Source organism: Plectropomus leopardus, chromosome 10 (assembly GCF_026936395.1).
Source record: "Plectropomus leopardus strain MGB_pleo_1.0 chromosome 10, ASM2693639v1, whole genome shotgun sequence".
NCBI classification, from domain to species: Eukaryota; Metazoa; Chordata; class Actinopteri; order Perciformes; family Serranidae; genus Plectropomus; species Plectropomus leopardus.
In genome coordinates, this window is record NC_142185.1 from 19457745 (window position 1) to 19479661 (window position 21917).

The window sequence follows — 21917 nt, forward strand, 5'->3', positions numbered from 1 at the left end:
CCTGTGTCTACAGTTAATAAAATAGGGGCAGGTATTAAAAGTTCTTATTTCTGCTCCTGTTTGTTCATTGAATGTGTAGAAGATGATAATATGAGAACAAGTGTATCATAAGTGTTGTCATTGTTATGGGGACCACACACTGAAATGAGCAAATTAATCGAATATGAATATGAATGAATTTGAAATACTTCTGTAAAGAAAATATTTGTATTTGCCAGGAAAAGCTTGACTAGGGCACCAAATATGCCAGGTATGGCACTGCTGACGCTATAGAAAACTTATAGAATTAAAAGAACCCTGTAATTGCAGTTGGTTTAATCCAATTGTTTTATTATTTTCCACAGTTGTTTCTTCAACCTAAACTACTCTAACACTTGTCTATCATTTAAAAATAATTTTTTGATGCATGTGGCTAAACCCAACAATTAAAAAAACAACAACATGTAACATAACAGCCCATGTGAAATAGAATTAACCCTTTGAGACCTGAATTGACATCACTTTTCTTGTGCTGTCTTCAGACACCTTTTACAAGCTGTTAAACCCTTGGAAATCAGAGCAAATTGGTTTGATGACTTTTGAAAACATGGGGGGAAGGCAGTGATCGATTTGGCAAGAAATGTCCCACAAATTGCAAGCAATTAGCAAAAGCTGTCAATTTATATTCATAAATATTATACATATATATGTTGAATTATGTTACAGGGGAAAAAAATTTTTGATTTCTTTTTTTTCTTTTTTCCTGCACTTTCTGGGGTCATTTCTTGTTTGTTTCCTTATTTTTACTTTTTCTGGCTTATTTTAAGGTAATTTTGTTATGTATGTCTGCTCATTTTGGGCCATGTTTTATTAAGTTGCTCATGTTCTTCTCCCCATATTCTTTTTGCAAGAAATCAAACCAGTCTGCTCAGGTTCCAAAGGGTTCAAATGTTCAGTTTGCACACAACTCTTCTGTTATTACTAGTATCATAATGAGAAACATAAACAAAAGCAGTCAGTCTGTGATAGACGCACGTTAAAGTTAACCTCACTTTATAGTAATTTCCAGCATACAGAAACACTATAGAAATGCTATGAATGGATGTCATTCATCATAGAGCAAAGTGATGGTGTGGATTTTGTCAAGCCATCATTCAGTGCAACATTCCTTTGTGTCAGAGTCTCCTCTAATTACTTCTTGCCTGGAGCTGTGGAATACAAAACCTCTTCACCTCGGGCATAGCAGGCAGCCATGAATCCTCAGCCAGTCCGCACAGGACCACAACCCCACCGAGAAGAATACGCTAAAAGGTCATCTCTACTAGTGAATAGGCAGGTGGTCGTCCTGTAGGGTCTGGAAGGTGAAGCACCACCTACAGCTTTCAGTTATTAAGAAATACTGTGTGTCACTCGCCTTCTGGTTGCAACCCCCTTTTCATGAAAGTTTTAAAGGAAATAAATCACAACAGCCAAGAAGAGGTTCATTATGTGCACTAAAGTGAGCTGAGGTTGCTGTTGAGAAGCTGCAATCACATGCTGTTTCTTAATTAAAACAACTAGATCTAATTGACCATTTCTACCATCTCAACACTAGTTACTATTAGTTAGTGAGTTTATACTTCTTTTAGAAAATCACTGACCCCCCAATCCCCTTTTTCTTTAGGCATGGTCATTTAAGGTGACCAAAGGTGACCAGGCCTTTGCCATTAAAGCCCTTTAAACTTTAAAACCTCACCTATACCTGTGGAATTTATGCAGGCATCACTTTTTTATATCACCTCTTAAAAATGCTTTTAACTCAGTTTTATTGTCCCAATTTTGTCCAAGTGCTGTTGTCTTCTAATGCACTCCTATTGTAGTTTATATTCAACATTTGTAAGCGAGGCTCACTGACTGAACTTACAGATTTAAAATAGTGAGATTCAAAAAGAACGAAAGAAAACTGTTATATAACTGTATATTGAAAATTTTGTTACAGAAAAAAATGAATACGCTTTTTTTTTTCAAAGTTCGGGATTTTTTTAGGTCACTTTTTTGTTTGTTTTTGTTTTTACTTCCTTTTTTACTTATTTTCAGGTAAATTTCTTCTTATTGTTTTTTTTTTCTAATTTTCTAAGTTTCTTTTTAACCCTTGTTTTTGACAGAAAACTTCTGAATGGTTAAACCAATATTATCCAAGGCGTACCTCACAAAACTCAGTCTAATACATCGTCACAAGTATTTCAGAATCAATTTAACTATCTAACTGTATTGTGAGTTTTTAAAAAGTTGCACGAGTCCTTACATTTCCATCTATTCTGACTAATCTATGAATTTGCAGGCAGTTAAAACATTCTGAAACGCATCAATTAAAACAATAGACATACACAACAATATAGCTGTTAATCTGTGACATTTAAGAATGAGTTTTCCCGAACAAACTTATATATCTACAGCTGATTGTACGTGAAGTGATGCATAGTGCTGCTTCACTGTTGCAAACATTGTCCAGATCCCCTGCCTGAGGGCAGAGCGGGAGTCCTGGCAAGACTCAGTGGGATCTGGTCTGCTGGTGCCTCCTTATAAAGGAGGAGTTAGTGTCTCAAGGTGTCTCACTCTTCGTCCCACAGAATGACTGATGTTGCTGCTGCTGTTCCGTGAGTGAGCTCACTGTGCACTCCGGTCCTCTGCTGTTCCTGCTACATTTTTCAAGTCTGCATTTTGGTCTGCACTCAAAAACGGACACTTACATTATAGAAACTGCAGCATCTCTAAAGGAGGTTGGACTGTGAGTTGATGTTAAGACAATTGCTCTAAACTCCACTTTTACATCAACAGGATATTTTTGTTTGAGATTTACATCAAACTTCAATCTGATTTGATGTTGAAACTACTTTTGTGGACAGTAAAACTGAGGTTTTGTCTTTGTATTTTTCTCCATAGCTGGCACAAAGATGTTCCTCTCCTCGAAGTTGGTGCTGCTGGTGACAGCAGTGAGCAGCATCTGGGCCCAAGAGTTTCATGAAGAGAGGAAGACGAATAAGAAATCCAGAGCCAAACCTCAGGCTGCAAACATTTATGATGGACAAGGTAAGATTAAGAATGACTGAAGAATAAAATGAATGAAAATAATTTAATTCTCACAATAACAACAGTCTTTTTGTTGCAGTTATTATAGCACTGGGGGGAGACACATGAAATGGACTTTTGAGGTCCTCCCCCAGGAAATCTTGAGTGTCATATACTCAATTTCCTGCATTCTGGTTTATTTTTGCATTGATTTATGGTGGAAAGGCCTTTAATATCATTGAAAATGTCCTATTCTACCTCATGTTTCTACTGGAGGGGGTACACATACACATGTTTTGAGGGGGACATATCTCCTGCTTTCCGCCTTAAATCCACAGCTATGTATCCACTGCTACAGTATTATCATCATGTGCTGTTCATGTCTTTGCCTGAACTAATCTGCAGTTTTCCTGTCTGAACTATTACAAATTTCTAAGAAATAAAAATGCAATTCTTTGACATCATGTGAAATTTAAATGAAATCAGTCACCTAGTGAACTTTAAAAACATGATGTATTGCCAATAGAACATCCTTCATCCTGCTCTGTGTGCACACAGCCATCCTAGATGAGGACTGCAGGTTGGAGCTCTCCTTCCTGGTCGACAGCTCAGAGAGTGCCAAGGACAATCATGAACAGGAGAAGCAGTTTAGCATGAACTTGGTGGACAGACTCCAAGGGGTACAGCTGCAGAACGGCCGCAGCTTGAGTTTCAGGGTGGCTCTGCTGCAGTACAGCAGTCATGTTATCACCGAGCAAACCCTCAGAGACTGGAGGGGCACAGATAACTTCAAGGCCCGTATAGCTCCCATCGTCTACATCGGGCACGGCACCTACACCACCTACGCCATCACCAACATGACCAGGATCTACCTGGAGGAGTCCGGCCCCAGCAGCATCAGAGTCGCTGTGCTGCTCACAGATGGTATTTCCCATCCAAGAAACCCTGACATTTTCTCTGCTGTTGCTGATGCCAAGAACCAAGGCATCAAATTCTTCTCTTTGGGCATCACCCGTGCAGCCAACGAGCCAGCAAATGTAGCCCAGCTACGTCTACTCGCCAGCTCCCCGGCCTCCCGCTTCCTCTATAATTTACAGGATGAAGACATTGTTGAAAAAATCGCCACAGAAATTGTGAGTATCATACCTCATCTTTCAGCAGACACCACTGAGAAGAGAGATTATGTTTGCTTTGAATGAGGATCCATTCAGAGTTGACACATGGACAGGCTTGTTCAGGTATTCGTATAGAGGTGGAATGATGACAATGCTCTGGAGAAACAAATGAATGAAGGTCTATGACAGCTCTGGATTTGAAGCTTTTTACACAGCTTTAGAAAAATACTGTTTGACATATGCATGATCCCCTAGGATACATACAATTTCTCTATACAGTAACTATTTAGTTCACTTTCATTGTCTGTGACTCAGCGTTCTGAAAGAAAGTTGTTCTATACATTGTATTCAGGAATTTTATTTCTCTATCAGTTTTTCTTCAGATAAGTTAAAATGTCTGTACCAGAGGTATGAACTCGAGTCACACGACTTGGACCTGAGTCAAACTAGACTCAAAAATTTGATGATTTTAGACTCGACTTTATAAAATCAAAAATACTTGCAATTTGACTTGGACTTTAACACTAATGACCCGTGACTTAAGTTGGACTTGAGCCTTTTGACTCGAAAATACTTGATATATTCCCTCTAAGCCCAAAATTTGAAAAGTATATCATTTATAAAGTGTGCCACAAATCAGTTTCCCTTCATTTCCTGAATCATTTAACAATAACGCTATTTACTCACAGCGAGTCAACACTTAATTTCCCAGGTGACCCACTTTGTTTGAACCAGTCCAACAGCATCTAATTAGGTTGCTGGAGAGACCCATTAAGAACTAACATTACATGAGTAAACACCAGTTGTAAAAGGTATAAAACTAAAGACACTTTTGTTGGCACACAAAAACTATGTATTGGTCGACGACAACAACAAAGAATGCAGTATGCAAATCACGCAAGTGATAAATCACAGACAAAGACACAACTTGTTTCAGCAAATAAATACAGATTTTAAAAAGCATTCATGATATGTAATTATAATTTATCATTCTAAAGTGTAAAGGACTTGAGACTCAAAGTTAAAGACTTGGGACTTGTCTGTCTTTTATTAAGAGTATTTAGAGTAAGAGTATTAAGAGTTTTTGGCTTTTTGCCTTTATTATTTTATATGACAGCACAAGCATGAAAGGGGAAGAGAGAGAGGATGAGATGCAGCAAAGAGCTGCAAGTCCAAGTCAAACCTGCACCCACTGAAGCAGGGGCATAGCCTCTGTTCATGGGGCACCCACTCTACCAGATGAGCTAACGGGCGCCCCAGGGACTTGTGAGTCTTGCCCTGACTTGGAACTCGACTCAGGACTTATACTGACTCCAGACATTTGTTCAAAGACCTCCGACCCACTTGTGACTTGCAAAACAATGACTTGGTCCCACCTCTGGTCTGGTAGTTTTAATGGGACATATTGAACTGCTTTTTATTATCATAATGGATGTACTTCACTAAGCAATGACTGAACAATCCTCCTAAGGTATTGCAATATTGCAAAAATTCAAATTCTATCAGTCACTCATCAATGTTTTTTTTCTTTGCAGACTGGCTTGGCTGATGAAGGAGTAAGTATTATTACAATTAGACAATCTTTTGACATTCAATAATGTGTAATTAGCTGAGGGTATGTGGAATAGATTCATGTCAGCTTAGAAAACATGTCTCTTTTTCTGAAGTGCCCTCTGGCTCAGAGATGTGCTTGTGAGAAAGGCGAGAGGGGACCAAGCGGGCCTACGGTGAGTATTTAGCCTCAAACTTTAAAAAATATCCCACAAGCAAAGACCACTTTCCTTTGAAGTGTCACAGATCAGAAGAAAGGATTTTCCTGAAATCTTGTGCAGAGAAATCTAAAAAGATCCTTTACTTGATTTTTTTCCTCCTCAGTATTGCTTGCAGGCATTTGCACAAGCAGAGTAAATGGATGGGTGGTCCCGTCCCACATTCTGAAAGCAGATCTATGGAAACAGGCAAAGAGGATCAGAGACTGTGGTCTGATATTCTTGGAGAAATATGTTTGTTTTACCCAGTCTCAGTCAGCTATTGTGCATTTTTCATGTAACATAAGGTGTCCCCCATGGAAACCAGAGGCACCTCGTTTAGAGCTCCACACCCTATAAAACTGGACCTTTGGCCACCATAAATCTAACATACAACTCCTACTCCAACAGTCACTTACGTAGAGATAGAGGGACTGTAGTATGGAGTACCACATATTCTCTGTGAGATGCTAGAAGATGATCCACACACACACACATTTTCACTCACGCCCCTCTTGTCCTCAGATAATCTACAGCTCAGGTAATGTCAAGCTTTCCAGCGACCTGGCAGATATAATCATGTTGCTGACAGACAGCTGCATGGCTATTAACCAGGTGCTTTCTCCTCTGAGAGATTCTTCAAATTCTTACACTCAGACAGAGAGGTTCTCATAATTGCTCTCATTAGTTTAATGGCCACAAACTAGTGATTTCAGGGGAGTAGCAATTGACACACGCCATCCAGGTGCAGCTCAAGACGGTGACCCTTGGCCTTGTGGACAAGACACCTCATGTCCACCTATGGTTTTAACTGTCATACAGCCCTCACATGCATAAGGACATACATGCATATAACACATTTTAGACATCGGCCCAGTTACCTTTTTCCCTCCTGACTTTTTCAAACATCGCCTGCCATCAATAAAAACTACCTGCACTTTCACTTTACATGGTTACAATAACCTTTACTTCCAGGTATTGGGTCATAGGCCTGTTTGTCTTAAATGATTTTAGTGCGCACACCAAGAGGTGAGCAATATGTCACTGGAAAAATTAATCAACTCTGACTTTGTGTCATTCCTCAGGGGAAAAAAGGTCGTGCCGGAGAAGATGGTGCCCCAGGGGTCAAAGGGCAAAAGGTGCGTGTACTATGAATTTCTTAGCTGGCGGGCTCTTTCAGGTGTTATATAATAGCCTTCCTTCTGAGTGCAAACTTAAATTCTATTTGAATTTTTGAAAAAAAAAAAGTTGCCAGAAATAAATTGTAACATGTTTGGTAAAATTTAAAAATGGATGTTTATAAAAGCTGTTTTCTAGTCATTTTTAGTCATTTAAAAAAAAAAAAAGTCAATTTGTAGAGATTTATGAGATTTTCGTGTAATCCTTATGACATAAAATATTTTTGTTTGTACAACAAAGCATTACCTGCTTTAGTCTATATGGACCTTTTAAGGTCATGAGGATAAACAAACCATCTTTATTATTTATTTAAGTACAAGATTCAGCTTGTAACTTCCTTACCAATGCTATAAAAATTAATGTGCCAAAAGATATAACATTATAGAGTCTATTGGGCAGTATTAAAGTTGTACAAATAGCTCAGATGTGCAATGCAGCATTAAAACAGTGCAAACAGAGCACAGAATGTAAAAACATAGCATGAGTGGGTGTCTCAATGAATGCATAACTCAGTCCAAAGGACAGAATGCACTCAACAAGCAAATACTTAAATACTAAATGCAAACTCAAATAACACTTCTGTTCATGCTTTGCAGTTGTTTTTAAAAACACTACTAATTTTTCTTCTCTTTTCTTTCTCTTGTCACCAATCTCCAGTGGAGCACCACAAGGTTCAATTTTAGGCCCTCTTTTAGTCTCTTTTCATGCTCCCATCGGGCTCTATTATCAGAGAACACTTATCATTGTCACACTGAACATTTGCAGCTTTACCTTTCCTTGAAATTGGTGCTGACCATTGCTGACCAAGCTCTTCGAGATTCTTTTAAAGATGGTTAAATTGATAAATAGGTTCTGGTAGGGTCCTGATTTCTGGCCTTGTAGACTCTTTCTGTACATCTTGACTGATGTATACAATGTATGTTTGAGTTAGTCAGTCAGCCTTGACAGCCTGTATTATCCTTCTATTGCTGGCTAACAATCAAATGGAGAGTGTGTCATTTTTTCATCTCTTTTGCTTTTTGTTTCTTGTTTAATGAGTCAGTGTGCTTTCTGTCATATCAGGGTGAAGCAGGACTAAGTGGTCTACCTGGGCGAGAGGGTGCTGAGGTATATGCTGCAATACACAATCAAAATTAAGAAAAAATTAAGTCTGTCTTTATAGTTTGTTCACACATAACATCTCAATAATTGTACTTGCAGGGAAAACCAGGTTACAAAGGAGAGCAGGTTTGTGATTTAGATTAATGACAATGACAACATTTTCTTTTGTTGGAAACAATCCAAGATTGTTCAATACTTGTAATTTCCAAACAGGGTGAGAGGGGCGAGTGTGGCACTCCAGGAATCAAAGGAGACAGGGTAAAGCAGCACTGTTAACACCACACATACTTAATATTAGATTTCCAGTTTCATTGTTCCTACTGTACATACTCTGTTTGGTCTTATGATCTTTCTTTTCTCTGTGTGATTTGCTTCAGGGGCCTGAGGGCTCACTTGGAGCAAGAGGACTTAGAGGTCTGCAGGTCAGTAATATTTCAGTAATAAAATATGCAGTTCATGTGTTCATTTGTCTTTATAAAAATAAGAAGAATGAAGTCTTTTTTTATAGCACTTATCAAAGTCAAATGTTACAAAGTGATTTACACATAAAATCACAAAGAGCATACACACAGGAGAAATTTTAAAAGCAAAAAATGCAACACAAAAGAAATCAAATAGAGCAGTGCAAGACTTGAGTGCACTGTCACATGTAAGGTACAATATGATATTAATAATAATCCTTTAAAGAGAAATTATAGGAATGCCTTTTGATAAAAATACGTTTTCAAAAATGATTTAAAAGAAGATAGTGATGTAGAAAGACAGAGTACTTCAGGCAAATGATTTCACAACTCTTTGATAGTTAACCCATTATACTATTTTGACAAGCAGACAAAAGAGAGAAGAGATGTTGTGATTCTAGATAGATATGCAGGTATACTTATAAACTATGACATTCTAGATTAAAGTAAGTGTGTATTGTGAGAAATATTCACTGGACTGCTGCATGCATTAGTTAGTTCTTAAACTAGAGGAAAACTTTATACAACAAAAAATGGCCACAGAAATCACTAAATAATTTCACACACACATGCACATCATATTATTCTGGATATTCTGTATTTATGGTGGTGCTATATATTGTTCCTGTCCAGGGGTTACTAGGACCACAAGGAGACATCGGACCAGAGGGCCCTCAGGGAAAACAGGTCAGCCCCTTTTGAGTAACTTTTACTTACCTCATTGAGCACATCTGCTGTGACCTTTACATTTCCTTTTATGATTAGTTTAAACTAGAGGTTTGAGCTTTATCACCCCGGTCTTTACCTAGCAGCACACAGGCCTGTTTGTCTGGTAATTAACATGTGTGAGCACTTGGCAATGAGTCAAACTCTTCCCCATCATTATGGCATGGGGATGAGCCAACAGCAACAAATCTCACTACAGGTTCAACTGACGTATCCTATTCCTAAATACAGACTGGGAAGTGCCTACAGCATTGTCAGCCTCTCAAACAAGACCTGCAATTAATAACATATAAGTTAAGTCAGTGTCTCGCCATGCCGGGACATGTACTGTAGGAAGCATTTGCAAAGATAAACAGGACTCCTGGTGGTCCCTATGTCATATAATTTGTGTATATGTACCTAAAAAGACTCCTGTAAGACAAGCTTTTCACATAGTAATTTTATGTGTATTTATTTTGACAAAAAATGCATATTTTGCATATTTTGCATATTTTCCACATGGAACTTAAATTGTGCCTCTCACTTCACAGACCTCACAATCAAGTGAGCATTTCGTTTTAAGATAAACGTAACCCCAAACCAAAGCATTTTTTTTTGTAATTTATCCAAGCTTTGATGTAGTAAAGACCCTCCAGCAGTTCTTTATTTATTTGAGGCGCTGTTGTTTTGGTTTCTTGAACTTCGAGACGCTACTGGTGGTCTTATTTGTCCCAACCTGCAGGAAGAGATCATATATAATATATAGATTTACAGCATTATTTTCAGCTTTAAAGGTGCATCCAATCTGTGTGTGTGTGTGTGTGTGTGTGTGCTTGCGTGCATGTGTGTGTGTGAGTATACAATCAAGTTTAGCTTGGAGTTTGTATGTGCTTTTCAGGGGTACAGCATAGACTTTAATTACACAATAAAAAGAGATGGGAGAGGTTAAAAACACAGAGGAGTTATTTTAAAGATTAACACAACAGGACTTTTATCCTTGTGATGTTAAATGTTGTTATGTTTGTGATCACAGGGGGAACGTGGCCCACCTGGACTTCCAGGAATTCAGGGGGAAACTGGTGTTGGACTTCCAGGACCAAAGGTAAATTAGGTTATTATTATAGATTATCCTGTGAATATTTTTCTTGTACTTTGTGATTGTTTATTGGCTATCTGCACTTCTTTGAGTTTCTTTCATTAAATAAGGTCACTGTTTAAATCTACAGGGTGACATGGGATTCCAGGGCCGACCAGGTCCTCCTGGTCCCCATGGCGTGGGTGAGCCTGGCCCTCCTGTAAGTTAAGAAGAAACTGTGTGTTGAATGTTTTTGTGTCTGTGATATCCATTTTTGTTTCAGTAGCAGTTCTGATTTGTTGAAAAAAACCACATGGGTGCTTTGACCTGAACCTGGGTGACATGTTGCACACTCTGTTGACAGGGACCTCAAGGACCACAAGGTGTTCAAGGGGAAAAAGGACCTCATGGTGAGGGATTTCCTGGACCAAAGGTAATATTTCACATCTATATTCAGAGACTCATTAAAGCTATCACAACATTGTCTTGGTCAAAACTAGAATATACCACAATGCTTTGCTAATATTTTCTATAGAACAGAAAACAGAGAAATGCTAAATGCTTGTAGAGGACTGTCTAGCTTTACTCATGCACTGTTAATGACATTGTAATGGTTCATTGTGTATGAGCACATATACATCTGAACAGAGCTTATCAACACTGGTCTACAGGGACACAGATATCCATTGAAATACAGAATAGAAATCCCCTACATCAAATACTCTGTTAATAAAAACAACACGTACAGGTTGCTCAATATGTGGAGCTGCATAAATCTCCTAGACAATGTTGCTGGGAAAGCAATCAAAGCCTAATTAAGCAGAAACTTTAATTAAAGAAGTCAATAAATAAATGAAGAACCACAGTTTGCTGCACTCTATCAGTCTCTAATGTTACGGATCAGTTATTTGATGTGGCATATACACTATAATTGATTGCTGACAGGAAACATTTGGAGGGAGCAGTAGGGGTGACATGCAACATTCAAAGCTGGAAATGAACCAATTCTTTGATTTTCTCTCTGGCTTCAAGTCCAACTTCATCATCGAAAGTTAATTCAATTATATGCCTTATTTGATGTCGAGCTAATATCAACATAAAATGAGGTTCTGCAGATATTATTTTATTGATAAGCAGAATGTAATTTCTAACAATTCACATCTTTTGCATGTTTAAAAGCAATATAGATTATTTCCACTTACCAGTGACTAATTGCTTTCATTTTGAACAAGGTCAATAACTACCCGCATAAAGAAATGTATGGATCAGTTTCCAGAAAAACAAAAGCTATCATTATATGAAGTGTGTTTATTCAGCCCATGACCTGCTTCTGTCAAAACCAGATCTCACCCTGTTCCTACTTACTGACTCACTGACTCAGGTGTTCACTCTAGCATTACTACTCACTCTATTGTTGATGTGTTGAGCCTGTAAAACCAGGACTTTTCCCACCATGCTGCAACATGTTGCACTATGGAACATATGCTTTACAGTAAACTCTGCCCATTCAAAAGGAGATAGCTGGCATTCAACCGTGGCGTTGACAAGATGTGCAAGGCAATGGTGTACAGCTTACAGTGTAAATTATGCTAGGACTTTATTATAGCAGCAGGATGGAAAAGCCCTGACTACAATGGAGTGAGATTAATGAATGAAATCCAAGTAAGATTAAAAAGAACTGCATCATAGAATAGAATATGTCTTTATTGTCATTGTACAAGTACAACGAAGTTGAAATGCAATCCTTAAAGTGCATATTAGTAGTAAGCATAGTAATATGATCAGGTCTGCATTTCTTTGGATGTTGCTCAGGATGTTTTCATCAGCAGCCTCTTCACGTTATGTTTCACTGGCACTGAAAAAAAGTTCATACAGTCAACAAGTGCCATGAAGAAAAAAAACACGTTCCATTCTTTGTGTGAAGGATCGTTTTGCATCAATCAAAAGAGGACAGCAGGAGCCAACATGCTCTCCTTCCATACTGTCTTTACTGAGAACAATGCAGACTTGGCTGTGACCCAAAGGCAAGGCACTGTGATGTAACTGACACAGATAACCTGATTTTGTTTCACAGGGGGAGCGGGGGCTCGCTGGCCCGAGGGGGCCAAGGGGACAACAGGGTGTAGGAATCAAAGGAGATAAGGTGGGTTATAAATTTATCGTCTAACAAAGAGGATAAACTGCAAATACTCAAGTCTACACAACAAAGGCTCTGATGAAACCTATAGGGGAGCCCATATGTCTTCTAGGTTTTAAGACGGCTCATAGAGACTGAGGCTGCAATTATATGTTCTTTATTGCTTCCTAACTGAGTGAAATAAACTAGAGGTGTCTGTAGGTAGACTGTACAAAATAATGGATGTAGCCACCGAGGCATCACACCATTGGTTTGTGGTCTCCTGTTTTGAAGCCTAGAGTTCAGCATGTTGTCTGTTGCTATCTGGGCGAGGCCAAAAATGAACGTATTTATGCAAGAGGCTGATGCTGCGGATGACCAAGAGGTGGATCTGACAAAGTCGTCCGCTGTCGCTCATAGTGGCTCACGCTTAATTACGTGTAACTTTTAACAGTAATAAAATGTAAATGGGTGAGTTATTTTTAAAAAATCACCCCTGTACAGTTGTCATGAAGGACGAAATTGGCTTAAGAGATCAAAACCACTTTTGTTCCAGGCTATAAACATGTTTATGTTTATTTGCTGAGAAGTGTGGGCATTTTAAGAGGATTGAGGACTGACTCTTTTTTGGAGCCAGACTCAATTAGCCACTCAAAGAACAGCAGTTTTTGGCTTCATTTTTCAAACCTGGAGATTGCCAATGAAAGGAAAGGAGATAATGTTGTCACACAGTTCCTTACTAGTGGTGGGAATGTGATAATGTATTAAGACAAAGCTGAACCTATGACAATATTTATTAGTATTCTAACTATTCTGTCATCTACTCAGTACACAGAGAACATAATGTGTAACCATGGGGACTTTGTTTTAAGTTTTGTTTTATATATTGATTAGATATGTAATATGTGCACACCTATGTTGTTAAGGGAGTCGATGAGAACTGATACTGTGGTGTTTTACTTCCAGGGTGACATGGGGCCTCTGGGTTTTCCAGGGCCAATGGGACAGACAGGAGTGGGCATACAGGGAGAGAAGGTCAGCAAAATATCTTCATTTATATTTTCACAAGGTCACACTGACCTTCGTTGTATACACACAGAGTAATGGGTCATTTTGCATTGAAAGCCCTCTAATCTTTACCTCTGCTCAGGGAGTCGAGGGTCCAAGAGGTCCACCAGGAGCCAGAGGACATCCAGGAGAAGGTTTACTTGGACCTAAGGTTTGTTAAAACACCTGCTGTATGAAATACAACATTGTATCTGCTTGTATGGTCAGAGAGAAGTGACGTCGTGGTTAATGGTGACCCCTCACACAAGGTTCAAAGCTTTACAATTTAATAATGTCCTCTTACTTCATTGTTAACAAGGTTAAGTCATAGCATTTACGTATATTGTACGATAAAATGTAAATGCTCAGCCAAACAATAAACAAATAACAAACCAAACAAGTTGAGAATTTTGATATATTTTTATTTTAGTTTTGTATGTCATTGTGGCATTTCTATTTCTAGGGAGACCAAGGTTTACCGGGGGAGCAGGGAGCCCCGGGAGAGAGAGGCGTTGGAGAGCCGGGTCCAAAGGTAAAGCAACCTGGATAAACTGAACCACTTTAGCTATTGTCTTCATTAGCAGTGCTAATTTATTGAATCAAAAATTCAATAATACTCTTCTGCTGTTACAGGGAGAGCCTGGAGCTGCTGGTTTGGCTGGCGTGCCTGGTCTTCCAGGAGAGGATGGCGCTCCGGGTCAGAAGGTAAACTGTGAGAAAAATCTTCCACTGCGTATCCTAATTTCCAAGTAGTATCTGTACTCTACCTTCCTTTCCTTTGTCCATTGGTTTACAATGAAAATAAACTTGACTGGATAATTTTGTCACAGCTGATGGTTTAAAAAAAGCTTCATCTACCTCTCCTCTCGTAGGGTGAGGCTGGTTTACCTGGTTTAAGGGGACCAGAGGGGGCACAAGGGATTGGCACTCAAGGGGAGAAGGTATGTTTTTGATTGATATATTGATTATATATATTGATTTGATATACTTGTGTTCAGTTTATACAACAGCAAATGTTAATTTAAATGATGTGTGCTGTAATTCCTCCCAGGGTGACCAGGGTCTGAGGGGCATTCGGGGGTTACACGGGCCTCCTGGTGTCTCAGGACCTTCTGGACCAAAGGTGAGAGTTAATGGATAATGAAGTATTTTGTTGTTTGATAGCTTCCATGGAGTCCCAGAGGAAACTTTTGCAGCTCCAAATAGTCTTGTCTTTGTCTCATTATAAATAAATCAGCTTCTTATTTGGAGATTACTAAATTCTCATCTGTTTCTCCTAAACCTCATCCATAGGAGAAATAAGGAGCAAAAGACTAAATCAGCAGGGGCTCTTTTGCTGTGCTCATAGGCTTCTCAGAGGTTTCTCAACTCTGAGAACAGATAAAATACACAATGTTGACATTTGATCATCACTGAGATGAATTTCCAAATTCTTCAGCTTCATTTATCAGCCAATCAGGCTTTCTTTTAGATGTTACTTTTGTCTCAATTGACTGCAAGAAAGAAGCAATTTAGGATCTTAAATTAAGATCATGCTTGGACAAGAGGAAGGCTGAATTTAAGAAGTATGAGAAAATGGTCAAAATCTCATATTGATGTTACACTGAGCTCAGATATGTAGAGGAGAAACGGGCTAGAAAAAGAAAAAATCTTGTCTTATATTTTTATTTCATTTGGGGTAGTACAAGCAGCTCCTTCCATTAATTCTTTAATGAATATCCACGCAAGTATTGTTAATATATAGATTAATTAATTAATCCTCTCTAGGCTCTCTAACCTACTCTCATCTTTTAGGGTGAACGTGGGATACCAGGTCAGCAAGGCTTGCCGGGACAGTCAGGACGATCCATATCAGGTCCAAAGGTAAATAAAAACATATCAAACTGTCTCTTAACACAGATCTTGGCACCAAGCTAGACAAGTAGCAGGCAGCCAGAACAGCTGCCAGACAGAGCCTGATGTGATGTAATGTGTCACAGGTGAGGTTGGATGAGGACCCAAATGCACAATAAAACAAGCAGCCAGGTGTACAAACAAAAATTGAACTATAATGCTGAAAAGTGTCCCAAAAAACAACAGGTAACCAAAAAACCAACGTACAAATGACACACGAGAAACATGGATAAGGGTAGGGTACAATAACAGGACAACAGATGAACTGACAAGGGACAAAGGGAAACACACAGGTAGATATACACAGAGAACTATCAGGATGACGACACACAGCTTGGATAGGTGGACACAAGGAAAAGGAGGGAAACACAGGGATTGGCTAACAAACGAGGGTGTGGCAGGAACACAAGGGTGGAGCAAACAAGACTGAAACAGAACAGGTGTGCAAGGAAGACTAACTAGGGAGGACAAACAAGACTGATAAAAGACCAGTGAAACTAATCAGGGAAAAACTCAAAAACAGAAGGTAAAACCAGCATGACACATGAGGAGTGTAAATACAAAATAAAACAGGAAACAGAACATGAGTAACAAGAAACCAGGAAAACACAAACAGCAAAACCCCAAAACAGTCCTCAATATTACACAAAATCTAAGATCGTGACAGTAATGCATCAAATAACTGTTTCTGCCATTCAACACTGTGACTTTGTTGTCTTGTTTGTAGGGTGATGTGGGTCCTGCTGGTCCCCCTGGTCCTGTTGGGGAACCAGGCCATGGATTACCTGGTCCAAAGGTAAACACTGCACTTTTTTAAGAACATATCTTAACAATACTGTTGTTATCAGAAAAACTTTGATTGTTATCATCACTTAATTTTGTTTAACCAGGGTGAACGTGGCCATACAGGTTTACTTGGTCCAGTTGGTCCAAAAGGTGAAGGCCTTCCTGGCCCAGTGGTTTGTATCATTAACTTTTAACTCTAAAATCTTTAATCAGTAAATCCTGTGAAAGTTGGCTTGATCTAAACTGATTTTTATGTACTTATCATAGGGTCCTCCAGGCCTGCCAGGTTTACCAGGCGAGCCAGGCCCAGAAGGAGTTGGAATTCCCGGTCCCAAGGTTTGTGTCTACATTTTTTTGTTTTCTTTGTGTGTTTTTTATATGTGTTTACACATATTCAACCAAGTTGTTGCTAGAAAATGTTGGCATTGTACATTTCTTTATTCCGCAAATTATGTTACATTGGTAAATTTAACACGTCATATTATTTTTTAAGTGACGTAGTTCAGATTACATGTACATGAGCTGACTTTGGCATTAGTAAATGAAGGAGATGATGGATGGCGTGACACCAAGCGAAGATGCCTGCCAAGCTGCAGACTAATGAAGACCACTGTTTGAGGTCAACAAATAACAATACCAGTTTTTTTAGACAGTGTCCACATTCCTAGCGGCGATTGTGCCACCAAAAGCAGAGTTTTTTAGCAAGACATATTTCAGCATTTCCATTGATAATTGTACCACCAAAAGCAAGTGTTTTAGGTCAACCATAGCCAAGTGTTTTTTTGTGCCTAAACTAACCGGACATTAACCACAGCATTGTTGAAAAAAAGAACAAAAATAAAGTATCAATATATCCGCTACACAATAACATACACATGTTGCATACATGTGATATGCAGAAATGTACAATGCCACCATTTATTCTGGTAATTGTGTTGATGTATGGGGATTCTCATAGTGCATTTGATGATGTCATGTCTGTTTCAGGGTGATATTGGCTTTAGAGGATTGCCAGGTTTGCCCGGCCCACCTGGAGAGGGCTTACAAGGACTACCTGTAAGAAAGATAACTAACAAACTGTTCAATCTGACCAAAATTAACAAAGAAATCTAAAGCATTGCTCAGAGCAACACATATTAAACATTTGAAAATATATGAGGTTAGTAGTTTTACTATGATTATTTAATTTATGCAAGTTTTCAAGTTGTTTTTTATTTCATAAACTTGTCTGATTATTTCTAAATGTTTTCTAAAAGGGTAATGTCGGGAGGGCAGGGCCTGCTGGTCCAACTGGCCCTCCAGGAGAGGGTATTCAAGGCCCAAAGGTAAATGTTACCACAATTTACATAAGTGCAGTCTTTCAAGCACTTGCTAAGCTCTTCATAATCACAATTCATTCACATTTGTGTTTTCTTGTCCAGCAAGAGTGAAGCAGTATGATGGACTTATTATTGATAACATAAAAACTAGCTGCAAGACAAAACACAACACAATTTATGATCTGCTGAGAGTGTGGAAAGCTCCTATATGATACAGTAAATCTAAAATATAATTTCAGGGTGAGCCAGGAGCTCAAGGTATGACTGGGCCAAGAGGGCCTCAAGGAGATGGATTTCCTGGCGCTAAGGTGGTAGACCTACATGTACCTTAACATTTTACATTTTAGCGACATCTGATTAACTGATCTGTGGCTGACGAATCACGTTTTCATGTTACAGGGTGATCGTGGATCACAGGGTGAGAGGGGAATGAAAGGCACAAAAGGTGACATGGGAGATTCTGGAGTTCCTGGTGAAGCAGTACGCAAAACAGCTCTTATTCTTCACTTCCTTAAATGCATAATCACACTGACGACTTAAATCTTGATTAAGCAATGCACTGCGCTAAAACAGTAATATTGTTTTCTCTAACCCCAGGGAAGACCAGGAGCAAAAGGAGACCCAGGCCTCACAGTAAGCTCATCAGTTCAACTATGTTCGAACATTTAATGAACTCATGTGATTTTGTACTTATATTAATGTTCTTATATTTTTTAGAGAGAAGACATAATTAAGCTGATCAAAGAAATCTGTGGTAAGACTACAAGTTTAGTTAATTATAGAGGTGTTGATAGGTAGGTGGTATCCAAAGGGAATGCATTGTGCAGTGAGATCTGATAAATCTGTTATCAGTGTTACTTTGAACTGACTGGTGGCATGAATGTAGATCAGAAGTATGAACAAGTATGAAAAGTGTTATTGTCAGCTGTAAATGGTTTGGTTCAGATTCTTTCAGCATTAGCTACAGTGTTTTATAGCAATAACAACTGATGGGCAAAAATGCACGTTTTACCCTTATAAAATGTATGTTGCAAACATGTTGGCAAATATTTTCCCATTTACTCATCAAGCAGACTCGGAGCAACATTAACATTCATTTGGATTCATGTTTATGTCAATCATACAAACGTACGTCCAACACTCACTTTCTTTCGAGCTCCGTTTTTGTCTCCACCAACTCTGAGGGAAAGTGTGTTGAGCTGCTTTATTTGCTTACTGCGTTATACATCAACCTGGACAGTCCAAGCCCACAGTTGGGCCCAAGCTTGATTAAAAATCCATCAATGTTCTCACAGTAGTGACAGAATTTCATTGTTTGCAGGATGCGGCATCAAGTGCAAAGAAAGGCCAATGGAACTTGTGTTCGTCATCGACAGCTCAGAGAGCGTCGGCCCCGAGAACTTTGAAATCATCAAGGACTTTGTCATCAGGTTGGTGGACGGGACTACAATTGGACGCAACGCCACCAGAATCGGACTGGTCCTTTACAGTCTGCACGTCCATTTGGAGTTCAACTTGGCTCGCTACATGAGCAAGCAGGACGTTAAGGAGGCGATCAGAAAAATGCCTTACATGGGTGAAGGCACCTACACTGGCACCGCCATCAGAAAGGCGACTCAGGAGGCTTTCTTCAGCGCTCGGCCTGGGGTCAGAAAAGTAGCCATTGTCATCACCGATGGTCAAACTGACAAACGAGAGCCTGTTAAACTCGACATAGCTGTGAGGGAAGCTCACGCTGCAAACATTGAGATGTACGCCCTGGGGATTGTTAATTCTTCCGATCCAACACAGGCGGAGTTCCTGCAAGAGCTCAACCTCATTGCCTCAGACCCCGACAGTGAACACATGTACCTTATTGATGACTTCAACACTCTACCAGGTGGTATTCGTCAGATGTTGTAAATATCATGCCCTAAGCAGTGCGTTCATTAAAATACACAGCTATAATTACTCTCAGCTGAGAGGTTGTGAAGCACCTAACTGATTTCTTAACTTCTTTTTTCAGCACTGGAGTCTAAACTGGTCAGCCAGTTCTGTGAAGATGAAAATGGAGCCGTCATTTACAATCACATTACAAATGGACACTGGAATGGCAACAATGGCCATGGGCATGGCACTAATGGAAACAATGGACATGGGCAGAATACCAATGGATACAATGGCTATGAGAATAATGGTTATGTTTACAGTTATGGAAATAATGGATATGGGAACACTGAAAATAGTAATAATTATCAAGACGAGATTCAAAATCACAGACGCACGATCAGCCGAGGCCGTGGAGACACTTTCACACTTCCCATCAGCTCTGATCCTCTCCCTGTTCAGGTCTAAAAACTCATTCCCTGTTTTCATAACAGTATACTGTTGTTACTTTCGTCTTAATTACAACGTGTTTATGTTGTCGTGTTACTCCAGGTGGTGGAAGATGATGAAGGTGAAGATTTAGACTTGAGAATCCATGGACGGGGCAGTAAAGCTTTGGCTGCTGTAGTTTTGGTTAACAAAACAACAACTCTATCTCATGGGAAAGAAAGCTCCATCTCCAATGAGGCCTCTTCATCCTCATCTGCAGCATCTGTGTCAACACTGAGCTCAGTTTTATCTTTAAACACTAATCAGAAGCAACCCGCAGTGAATCCAGTCACGCCTGAAGGTGAGTACTGCAACTGCTTAACTTCTTCACTGAGGACATTTTGATGTGTCAGAGTAAAAAAAAAAGAAAGTGCAGGTGTAAATAATAAAGTAGTGATGGCTTAATTACATATAGCTGCTTTGGTTTCAGGGCATTGGTGAGAAAAGTATCCTGCACTCAAGTAACATTATGACACTGCAATACCACAAGTAAAAGTCCTGCATTTAAAACCTTTTTTCGAGTAAGAAATAAAATGTATAATCAGCAAACTGCAGCTTACTTAAATTATGAAATGTCAGAGTATTTTTGTGAGGTAAACAGTTCTTGGAAGTTGGAATTATATTACTATTTTACTTTTGGATTAATATTACTGCTGCATTCATGCATTTTACTGCTGTAGATGTTTAACGTTTTGCTCATTTTAACTCCTTAACATACTGTTGTTGGGTAGTTTGATCAGCAGCAATGATGATCTCTTTGTCACAATAAGTGGGAGAATGTTCTCAACACATGAAGAAACACGTAATTCTTCAGTTTTATCATAAATACTCCAATGCAAAATCTGGAAAACCATGATTTTCAGTGGATGGGAAGGGGAGGAAAAATTGCGATCTGACAAGTCACTGAAGCTGTCAGTTTAATGTGGTGGAGTAAGTAATATGTTCTTCCTACCATGACTTAGTCAAATATGTCAAAATGTCTGCTGTGGAAAAAGCCAGTTCCCATTAAGTAGATTAATCTTCTTTGAAAAACATGCATCTGTAAAAGTACAATATTTTCTTATTTCTTCTTTAGAGGCCCCTGCTCTCGATCCCCGCTGTAACCTCAGCTTGGACCAAGGCACCTGCCGAGACTACACCATCCAGTGGTACTATGACAAGCAGGCCGATGCCTGCGCACAGTTCTGGTATGGAGGCTGCGGAGGAAACGGCAACCGCTACGAAACAGAGGATGAATGCAAGAAGACCTGCGTTAGATTCAGAACAGGTAACTTCTTATGATTTTTAGCAGCAAATGTGCACATTCTTTATTTTTTTATTATCTCAACATTGTATTGTTTTGTCTACAGCATAAAAGGAGAAGAAAGCATCAGGAAGTGGACTTTACTACTCCACATTCTGCTGACATGCTATTTTAATGTGATGCATTCTAAGAGTTGGGTTGAGAAAATAATTTTATGCACTTTTGTCCTCACATACAAATTTTGTTTAAATAAAATAGCAACACACTGCTAAAAAGTCATGACAAATTCAATCAAATCCTTAAAAGCTCTTGGTATGCTGCTGTTCCAACCCAATTGATAACCTAAGATTAACCTCTATAAAAACAGACGTTATTACCTCATAGAAACTGCATTGATAAAGCAGAGTAAATCCTTTATTCAGGGTTCGAGTGTATCCTGGGTTTTAAATAATAACTTTTATTACAATTTTAGATGAACCTGTAGATCATATACCTCTATGAGCCATGTGCTTTACATATGTACTGAAATATGCTGTGTATTTTTGTGTGCTTTCTGTTTGTTGTTTTTACAATGTGTCTGTTTGGGTTATAACTGGCAGCTGTTATAGACATTTCTGTCTGGGTACTACTTTAAGAAGTCTACTACAATCGTCATCTTGTGATGAAGATTGAGACTTTCTGCAATTCATTTAAGGCCTGTCTATTTGGGCAGTGTGTGTATATCTGAATAAATGTTTTATATTTAAT

The 21917-nt window shown here is 39.0% G+C and overlaps 1 protein-coding gene across 1 annotated transcript; it reads left to right on the plus strand.

Moving 5' to 3' along the window:
* The first annotated feature begins 2912 nt into the window (after nucleotides 1-2912).
* On the plus strand, nucleotides 2913-21873 carry col28a2a (collagen, type XXVIII, alpha 2a). Its single transcript, XM_088083874.1, has 35 exons — nucleotides 2913-3048; nucleotides 3586-4160; nucleotides 5678-5698; nucleotides 5810-5869; nucleotides 6976-7029; nucleotides 8132-8176; nucleotides 8270-8296; nucleotides 8384-8428; nucleotides 8548-8592; nucleotides 9265-9318; nucleotides 10370-10438; nucleotides 10563-10631; nucleotides 10776-10844; nucleotides 12486-12554; nucleotides 13494-13562; nucleotides 13678-13746; nucleotides 14038-14106; nucleotides 14208-14279; nucleotides 14447-14515; nucleotides 14626-14697; nucleotides 15369-15437; nucleotides 16195-16263; nucleotides 16358-16426; nucleotides 16521-16589; nucleotides 17241-17309; nucleotides 17510-17578; nucleotides 17812-17880; nucleotides 17972-18052; nucleotides 18170-18205; nucleotides 18290-18326; nucleotides 18894-19451; nucleotides 19578-19900; nucleotides 19991-20228; nucleotides 21003-21194; nucleotides 21277-21873. The coding sequence occupies exons 1-35, from the start codon at nucleotides 2913-2915 to the stop codon at nucleotides 21279-21281; spliced, it is 3711 nt and encodes a 1236-aa protein (XP_087940000.1). The 3' UTR covers nucleotides 21282-21873.
* The last annotated feature ends 44 nt before the right edge of the window (nucleotides 21874-21917 follow it).

Excerpts from the sequence above, each read along its gene's own strand:
- col28a2a (XM_088083874.1), top strand. The coding sequence starts at position 2,913 with ATGTTCCTCTCCTCGAAGTTGGTGCTGCTGGTGACAGCAGTGAGCAGC. Across the intron at positions 10,439-10,562 it reads TTGGACTTCCAGGACCAAAG|GGTGACATGGGATTCCAGGG; the intron begins GTAAATTAGGTT and ends TTAAATCTACAG. Across the intron at positions 18,053-18,169 it reads CTGGAGTTCCTGGTGAAGCA|GGAAGACCAGGAGCAAAAGG; the intron begins GTACGCAAAACA and ends CTCTAACCCCAG.